Source organism: Drosophila virilis, chromosome 4 (assembly GCF_030788295.1).
Source record: "Drosophila virilis strain 15010-1051.87 chromosome 4, Dvir_AGI_RSII-ME, whole genome shotgun sequence".
NCBI classification, from domain to species: Eukaryota; Metazoa; Arthropoda; class Insecta; order Diptera; family Drosophilidae; genus Drosophila; species Drosophila virilis.
The window spans coordinates 14,023,294-14,033,219 of record NC_091546.1 but is presented as its reverse complement, the minus strand read 5'-3'; the positions used below and the strand labels follow the sequence as shown (position 1 = coordinate 14,033,219).

Here is a 9,926-nt window from a genome sequence, read left to right as displayed (position 1 = left end):
GATATGACGTTCCAAAACGACATAGCTCCGCGTGGAGATATGACGCTCCAAAACGACATAACTCCGCGATTTCGGAGTGATATACCTCTTTCTACTCGTACGGACACCGACTATCGATTGCCATCCAAAAATCCACATTCTAAGAGATTACCCAAAATGACCAAAAATGCAGTGGTTACATCACGTTATTTGCTAGAAATGACTTTTTCGGAATTTGGAAAACTTTGATGCCGTTCTTTTCTATGAACGTCCGCGACTTAACCCTCCCAATTCGGCCAAGATTGGGCTTCATTTGGCCGAGATATGGCCATTCAAATTTTTCCGAAAATTTTCAATTTGAAATATCTCGGGTAAATACAGCCCGAGTTCGGAGTGATGTACCTCTTTCGTACGGATCGCGGCTATAGATTGCCATCTAAAAATATTTTATTTTGAAGTATCTCGAGAGCACTAAGTCCGAAATTTGCGATTCCTGCTGTCAACTGATTGGCCATGTTCGATAACTTGTTGGCCACAGCTCGCATCTCATTCATCTAGTGCAGATGTGAATTTGCCAGCTAACAGCATTTGTTCATTGACATTAAATAAACAATAAGTTGCTGCTGTCAACTAAATATCCTCAGCTCTGCCTGATTGACATATTGTTATTATCATTTGTGTGTGCTCTGCTTCCCTGTAGGCTCTGTCGCATATTATTGTGTAAGCTAAGTAATGAGAAGCTTAAATTATTTACTAATGAAATACCAGTTGAAATACTAGCTATTTCGACAAGGCAATTTTAGTCAGAAAATGAATTCTTATCATATGCACGAATGTACACATGCATCTATACATATATTGTTATAAAGCATCTGGCCATAAAGGTAACTAAGCAAATTGCTTTGCATCAGTAATTAATATTCTCGGATATGTCGCAAAACACCTTGAATGTCTATAATAATAATCGATTTTATGTACTCATGAGTTAGCATTAAGGACACTTGTCCTTGCACCTCATCCTTCGCTTGGTCTGTCAGCTTGTTGTTGCTGTTGCTGCTGCTGCTTATGCAAACTGCAGCGTTGTCAGCGACGGCTGCGCTCGGCATTAAATTAAAATGTCAAGTGTCGTGTTACTTCCGGGCGCCAGAGTTGCCTACGTTGCCTGCCAGTGTTGCCGCTGGCGCTGCCACTTTCCGAGTCAAATTGCATGCAATAAATTTTATGCCAATCAAATGGGACCTGGCACATAATGCAGCCGGAAAATATTGTTCTTGCTATTGTTGTCGCTGGCTTTATTAATGTCGAGTAACAATAATATTATTTAAAAGTCTATAAAAAACATTTAGATACGTGTATAAGCCGAAAAATTTGAAATGAGAAAGTCGTACAAAATTATTTATAAGCTTAATAGCCCAACTTCCCTGCCATTGCAAGCTTTTTGTAGCATACAAAGAATGTAAGTTAGTTTTTTTTTTTGGAAATATATTTTTAATGAATTTTTGTTTTGTTTTTGAAATTAAAATAGATGTTTTTACTTATTTACAAATAATAAGTAGATGTATATATGTTATGTGTATATATAATGTTCGCATTTGCAGTGTATAATTTATATATAAAGAAAGATTCTTCAAAGGATGTTCGCTCGTGATGCGGTTTTTGTTTTTCTGTTTATTTATTATTTTTCTTTATTTTTAATTTTGTTGTGGCATTTGCTTTTAAACATGTTTCGCTTAATTAATTAGCTTACTAGTTAAATTCATGTTGAAATTGTTTAAAATTAACTACAATTTATATTTAAGTTTTGCTGCACGCTGCTTATTTACTTTGTATATCAAGTAAATATATACAAATTACACATGTATTTACAATTAATTCTTAGCTACAAAAAACGTTCTCTCTGCCTTACTGTCCTTCATTCACTTTCTGCAGTTCGTGTGCCAGCGTCAAAAAGTTGCAAAAACAAACAAAGAAAAATATCGAACAACACGCGTTTCAAAACAGTTATAAAAAATGTAAGCACTAATTTCAATATATATAAAAATATATTTCTATAACTTAATGTATGTTAATAGCTTTTATTTTTTATGCGTATTTTTAAAAAGTATATAAAATATACATTTTTAATTTCAACAGAAAGCTCAGAGAACAAAACAAAATGAGTTTTTATAATTTTGTAAATTAATTTAAAGTTGTCAAGCTGCACAGTTGTTGGTTGTTTGTTTTTTTTTTTTTACTTTTCAATTTTTTATTAAGTTTTTGAATTATTTGTAATAATTTTTGTAAATTTTTTCTTGTTTATGATTTACTTAAAGCAATATTTTATTTTGTAATTCGAGTTTATTTTTGTTTTTTTTTTTTTTTGTTATTTTACTGTTTTATTTAAAATATTAAAATTAATATTTTATGTAAATTAATTTATATTTTTGTGGCAGGTCGTACTGTTTTTGTTTTTTATATTTTTATATATTTTTATTTTTAACTAAAACATGCGTTGGAAATGCTTTTGAAGTTGTACTTTGAGGCTGAGCGCCAGCTTAAACAGCTGCAAAGTAGGCGATAAAATGGATTCGCATATTAAACTTTTATAGCTCGCCCAGAAGCGCTTCAAGTCAAAGCAACACTTCGCGGCCACAACTCTTAAATGATTAATTCTTATATGCTACGGTGAACGGTTGCGAAAAACACGTGAGATATATTTTTTGTTATTTTCTATATATTTTTTTTCCTTTTTTGTTTGTTTTTTTTTTTTTGAAATATGCTCATTTCAACATTTGATGCCTTAAAAGTAAGTTTCGTACCGTTTCTTGCGAATGCGACTGGGACCTGATAGCATAGGTTTTACTGTACTTAACTGCTCTATATAAGTAAATAGCTCGTATTTAACATTTAGTGCATGTGTAAGTGTGTGGGAGACTGTGTGAGTGTGTGTGCGTGTGTCAACAAAGTGCTGCCACGACCTTAACTAGAGCTGTTTTGATAATGAGAAACTCGATGCCTTAACTATCGAAATATCGTATCGTATCATATCATATCATATATATAGATATATATATATATATCAATTCGTTGCCAATAAAACTCAACACACGTACCCTCAACTAAACTAGCATTTATCGTTATCGCATTCTTTCTTATATAAACAACAAAAATTCTATATATCAAAAAAATTCAAAAATGGCCACTTCTCAAATTGAGTAAAAATTAAGTAAATAAAATTGAGATTTCGTTGTAATGCTGATGGGGATTTTGTTTTACCTTTGCATAATGTTGTATGATGATGGTGCATGATGTGGGATGAGGGCTGTGTAAGGGTCTTGTATAGTTAGATAAAAGTGCCTGTTCTTGTTGTTGTAGCTGTTGTTGTTGCTGTTGCTTTAGCCGTTTTCATTATTGTGTATCCGAGAGTTAGCTTAGACAATAATTTCGCGTATGACACGACGATTTCGAGCATTGGGCGTTGTCGAGTATTCGCCCTCGAAACTGTCATCGTAGCCGAGGGACATGTGCTGTTGAGGCGGCAGCACCTCATCCTGTTCCATGTGCTCCATGTTGTAGGGGTTCGGCAGGCCGCTTACGTCGTGATATGGTGAATCTGCAACGAAATTGTTCAAAATTAGTTTCAAGTACTGACCAAAAACTTGAGACTCATGCGCAAACAATTAAAAACAAAGCCAAACCGAACAGAGATAAAAAAATTATACAAAATATATATATATTTATGCTAATCAAATACGATATTGTTGATGTTGTTGGTATAAACAAACACACGATGAACTGAACTGTGGCCGGCTGTGTGGGCGTGTCTGTGTTTAAGGGACATGTAGCAAAAATTTCAACAGGCAAAAATGAAAGTTAGCAACAAAAAAAAATGCTTTTTTGGTAAGTGGAACTCAAAATTCTTGAACATCATCATGGGCATCATTGCGCAAGTATTCGCTGGCGTGTCCTTGGCATTAACTTACTTCAGCCTGCGCGCTCCGTTAGAGCGTAACATCCTGAATGATGTCCGCTGTGCGTAGAATTTATCAATTTAATGGTATTTGTTAATTTTATTTTTATTTCATATATATATATTTTTGATGAGTTTTTGATGTGAGACAAAGTGGCAAAGACATGTGTGTGAGAAGAGAGAAAGCCAAATGGTTAGCGAAATTTGTTCGATTTGCATAGCTTAACTTAGGTCTAAAAGGCAACTGTGTGTGTATGCATGTGTGTGTGCTTACAGACTACGAGTGCGAGTATTTGGCCTAAAATGAGTTCAAACACACGCTCAGTTTGCAAACAGATTGTTTAGTCAATCAATAGGTGGCGTATACTTGATACCGCCATAAGGAACATTGATCAATTATATAAGAATATACGTCAAATCTTTATCAAGTTCAAGGTTGCAGTTTCTATTTGTTTAAAAACATTTTTTAAAATGTAAATCTTGAACAGTTCAGATGAAGTACTTATCAGATTATTCGACGGGTGTTTCTAGATTAAAAACCTTTCGAGTAATATGATAAGTACTTTATCTATGCTAAATTATTTGCACATTATTTCTGCAAGCAAATGCAGTTTAATAATAAAAATAAAAGAAGTTTTTTAAAAAAGGAACTTTTGTAGCGGTTGGGGTTTTGCATAAGCAGATTTTTACTTTTTTCCTTTTAGTTTTTAATTGCAGCTTAATTTGTCAGCTGGCCACTTTTTACAATAGTTGTCGCATGCTGCATGCTGCATGTTGCATGTTGGGTTGACGAGCTACGGACAATTCTCTTAATTTGCCAGTTGACTGAGTGCTGCGACGGCGGCTTTGCTGGTGGCTGCTAACGAGCATCGGCTGTTAAAAAATTAATTACAGCTCGACGTTTGAGTTGTTGCTGTTGCAACAATTGCGAATTGCAATTGAATGTCAACATTGGGCAGTCAGTGCCTGCGGCAGCTTAAAATTAATTTTCTGTCCGCGGGTCCTTGCAGAGGGCAGCTGCGATATGCCGCAGGCTGTTGACCGTAAGCAGGACGCGGCGTTCCCCCGCCCTACTCTCCCCCTCTACCACTCTCTGTCTGAGATCACAATCCCGACACATGTGTAAACAGCGCATTAATTTTGAATCACAACAGCTAGTCAGGATGACAACGGAGCGGCAAAAGCCGTCGAATACATCTTTGTCTGCAAATTGTTGCATACTTAAGCAAGCGGATGTCCTGAAAAGTCCCTTGCTCAATTGTAAATGCCACCCGCTGTGCCAAGGCCAAATAATCGGCGTCAAAAGATGTGCCAAAATAAATAAAGTTGGCGAAGTGGGGTAGAGCTCGTAGAAGATCTCTGGCTTGGCTGGGCGCCTGGCATTGTGTGCCAAATCGTTGGAAAATTTATTAGAATTTGAATTTCAAAATCGAAATCGCCGCATTGCAAAGTGTTACGCTTCACCTAGCTCCTTCCCTCTTCTTCTCCCTTGGCTCTTCTCTGCATCACTTTTGGCCAAATACCAATGCGTGCCAACATGCACCCCGCTAGCCCCGTGCTAACCACTCGCATGGCGCATAAAAATATAAAACGGTAAATCCTTTTTAACAACTGCTCTTTAACATGCTCAAACCGACCCCGCCCCATCCCCTCTTTTTGCAGCAGCGTGCGAAAATTTCTAAGCGCGTTTTTGTCGCCCATTCTGCACGGCTTTCGGCATCTGCATAAACTTGACCCAAAAAAGAAGCAAACCCGGCGAAGAAAAACGAATGCTGGGGGAAAAAAAGCAGGGCAAAAAGTCAGCCAAAGTAAAAAGCGAATCCGCTTTTCGTTTCAATGTTTTTCTTTTCTTGCCTCCCTTTTTTTTGTATAAGAATTTTCTTTACATTTTCCAACTCTTTGGGATTTCCCTTTCGTTTTTTTTTTGTTGTTGTTTTGTTCTCCATCGTATTTTATGGCCAATACGTGAGCTGTGCGTATTATGCGCATAACTTTATGCATGCCACGCCTATCTAGACAACGCCCGCACATAGAGGTGGGCTTCAGTCGACTACTTTTTGCTGCTTTTCAATTTGCCCGTCCTTGTGCTGAGCTCTGGAATCAGACCCAGTTGAAACAACTTAATCGTTTTTGCGTTAAGCATACGCACTGTTTGCCTATTTCGATATGCCCTGCAAATCATTCAAATGGGGTTTATGCAGCTGGTGTGTAGATGGGTAACCGGAGGAGTTTAGCTCCTCTAACATTAACCCTATGGTACACGTGGTATCTGCCGGTAGGGCACTCTCGCCTGAACGAAAATCAATTCACAATACTTTGATGTTAATGATTAAGCTTATTTCAAGCATTAAAAAATTACAGGGTACAGTAAGTTTAAGATAATAATACGATTTAGCTGTCTCTTGACATGCCATCTGTAAAACTCTTTCCATTACATTTCTGTGGATTTACTATAAAGAACAGGGCATCCAGGAGCACAGCATCTCGTTGACATTGCGAAAGTACAGGGTATCATCTGGTTGGGCTCTCTCAGCATAATTGAATACATTTAGAGGGTATCTTTCAGCTTAGCTACATGGTTCTTACTCAAAATGCGTTTTTCTCGTTCTGTTTGGCCTTTTCATGCAAATTTTTTGCCCCGAGGGGCGGCCTGTCTCTCTGTTGCTGGACTCTAAGCTCGTAATAACCCATTTTTTAGTAAATTTCCCAAAAAATGTCGAAAGTAAACAAATTGCAGCCGAGTTTATCCACAAAACAAACACACACAGATAGAGCAGTCGCTTATCATTGTTGCCCCCCCGCCCATATGCCCCTTCCCACTCTTTTTTATACTGCCTCACAAATCCACTTAGTGTGTGTTTAGTGCTACGCGTGGCAGTTGCCTCCTGCAGCAGCAATAACAGCAGCTACTTGCCACACAGTCTCGACTCTCGAGTCTTTCGCCGACTCATGATTTATGCGACTCGACGCAGATACCCCTGGCAAATGCTAGAGGGGAGGAAGAGGGGGCTGCACTGGGCAGCGATGTGATTTTATGGCGCTTTGAATAAGTTGTGCGTCATTCGAAGGCAACATTTATTGGCTGGCCTAAAAGTAAGCTGCACTATTTTACGGCTCACTATCAAGAGTGGAAAGTGTGGCACAGCTTGAGCGTAGCGGCAAAGCAAATACATCTTTTAAGCTCATGAAGTCAAGAGTTATTGGCCATCCGATTAACCAGATTATAGGCTTAACTCTTTTCAAAGTATTTCAATGTCTTCGTTACGCGTTTTAATACCTTGTCTGATGGCTACTTAGCGAGTTTCTATGTGATGTATTATTAGATATCTTTCGTTGATTTTTACAAAGCGTTTTATAGCACTCCCAGCAGCAGACGGCGAAAGTCTTCATCGAAACGTTCAGTTGTTTTCTGAATACTTTTCAATAAAGAGGCTCTTCAAAATAAACTTAGATAAATATATATATACATACATAAATATAATAGCATTATTACATTGCGCAACTAGCCTGTGTATCAGCAAATATATCCCAACGAAAACTATTCTATTGTATTTGTGCAAAATCCAAATGTATGTAACAGGCATCTTTAAGAATTTCTGTATACATGTACAGACACACATTCATGCGCGTCTGCTTCGCATTTTAACAGCATGGTTATTGCGACTTTTTTCTCTAATGCTATTTAAGTTCCTTTTTTTATCATAAGTGCTTAATTCAAAATTTTGACCCAAATCGACAAAATGGCAAGGGGTTATTTCACGTTTTTTTTCAAAATCGAGGTCGGTGCGAAAATCGAAACTTTTTCGATGATTTTTTTTTTTATCTCGGGTAATAGCTCTGCGCGAAGATATGATGTTCCAAAACGACATAATATCTATTTTAATATTTAGGGTAATAGCTCCACGCGAAGATATGACGTTCCAAAACGACATAATATCTCGGGTAATAGCATCGCGCGGAGATATGACCTTCCAAATCATCACGTTTTTTTTTCAAAATCGAGGTCGGTGCGAAAATCGAAACTTTTTCGATGATTATACCCTGAACCCATTAAAAATGGATATAAGGGTATATTGTATTTGTGCAAAATCCAAATGTATGTAACCGGCAGAAGGAAGTATCTCCGACCTCATAAAGTATATATATTCTTGATCAGCATCAATAGCCGAGTCGATCTAGCCATGTCCGCCTGTCTGTCCGTATGTGAGATGTGTAAGGGAAACTCTCGAAAAACTGTGTTCTTTTTCAAGAAAAATCTTTTTTGTTGCGCGCCCTGTGAAATCTATTTAAAAACTTGTGCTGATGTCAGAGCATAGGAGAGATTTGGATATTGTTAAACTCTGGAAATTTCATATTTGTTGAGTAGCCTACGAAATATTTATAGAAAAATGTTGTTTCAATAATATCTTCAATTTATGTTTTTTTGTTTGGCATATTAAATTATTTTTAGATGAGAAACAATTAAATAAATATTAATATTTTTTTTTAAATATTTCTCATAGAGCTTTAAGTATTTTAGGCACATAATACCAAAAAAAATAATATTATCCTTTGGGAATCATCTTTCCATCTGTGTTTTATCTCATTTTTAATCCCTTTTTCTCTCCTTCTCTTTCTCACCCTCTTGTGCTTCGCTGATTTAATGATGAATTAAGCTTCATGTGCGAAAATGCGCCAGCAACTGACACAAAAGTCTGCATAATCAATCAGTTCTACCCGCTACCCTTTTACCACCTCCCACCCCCGCATCCACCGACGGCCCCTGCTCTCCAAAAATAATACAAGAAAACCGAAAACATTTTTTGCGTCGCATTTGCTGCCTTTTGCTGCCGCACAGACTTACTTCCGCCTGCTGGGCAACACACCACCCACTACCCCTCGACATCTCCTCCGCACCCTCGCCCTCCTCTGCCTAACACTTGATGCGGCAGCAGCAGCTGCTGTTGCAGTGCCACAAAAGTCAGTTCAGCTCAGCTGCAGCTTTGCAGCTTCAGTTGGCAAGTGTAAAAGCTTTTAAACATGTTGCCACACACTCACACACACACGCATAGACTCACTCACACACACACGCATAGACTCACTCACACACACACACATAGTCACACACAGTTGTGCATAAGCTGACACATCAATGTAATGAAGATGTATTTGCATATTGTAGCACTGTCAATGTCCCTACACACTCCAACCCAAAACCCCCTATGCTACAACTCACCCCCCCACAGCACACAATCTCCTTCTCCTCACCCACCTATGGACACAGCTTTTAGTTGCTTTGCTTTTGACGGCACTCGTGGGGCGTTTCCTGCTGTTGTTGTTGTTGTTTTTGGCTGCATTTTATTGACATGCATGTGCCTGTGTGCGTGTAGGAGTCTGTGTGTGCGTAAGTATGTGTGCGAACAACTGGGACGCTTATATGGCAGTGTGACATTTGCAGTATGTTGTTCTTGTTGTTGCCCCGATTTCTTAGTTTGGCGCACAACAAATTTTTGCGTTTAACCGCCGAGTGGGCGGCTGACCTGACAATGGGGAGGCGTGGTCAGTGTTTTGTTATGCAACATCAGCCGCAAAGTTGTTGTATTTGCGAAACGTTTTTGCATTTTATACACACGCACGAACGCACATAATAAATACAGAAAGAGAGAGAGAGAGAGAGAGAGAGAGAGAGAGAGAGAGAGAGAGAGTGAGAGGGTGTGGAAGAGAGATAGAGAGAAGCACACATTACAAATAACAAAAATTCATCGTGGACGCGAAAGCAACAACAACAACAATAAGATCAACACTTGCCACGTCCTGTTTTGAGTCCTGTTTCGTCCTGCCGCAGGGACGCCGGGCAATAAAAACCCGCAACATAACGAAAAAAGGCAATTTTTTTATATATACTTTTCGGGGGTGCTCGCTCATAAACCGTAAAGATAACACAAATACCGCACACACTCGGTTCACACACGCGGCGCGCTGCACACACACACACACACACACACACACCAACAAGCCG

General features: G+C 38.3%; 1 protein-coding gene across 1 annotated transcript in view; it reads right to left on the bottom strand.

The window, feature by feature from the left end:
* Positions 1-2,182: 2,182 nt before the first annotated feature.
* The window catches only part of ed (hemicentin protein echinoid), a 107,169-nt gene continuing 99,425 nt past the window's right edge, over positions 2,183-9,926 (bottom strand). The window contains exon 8 of the mRNA XM_070209455.1: positions 2,183-3,571. Within this exon, the coding sequence (XP_070065556.1) occupies positions 3,390-3,571 (182 nt within the window). The 3' untranslated portion in view covers positions 2,183-3,389. The remainder of the gene's footprint in view (positions 3,572-9,926) is intronic.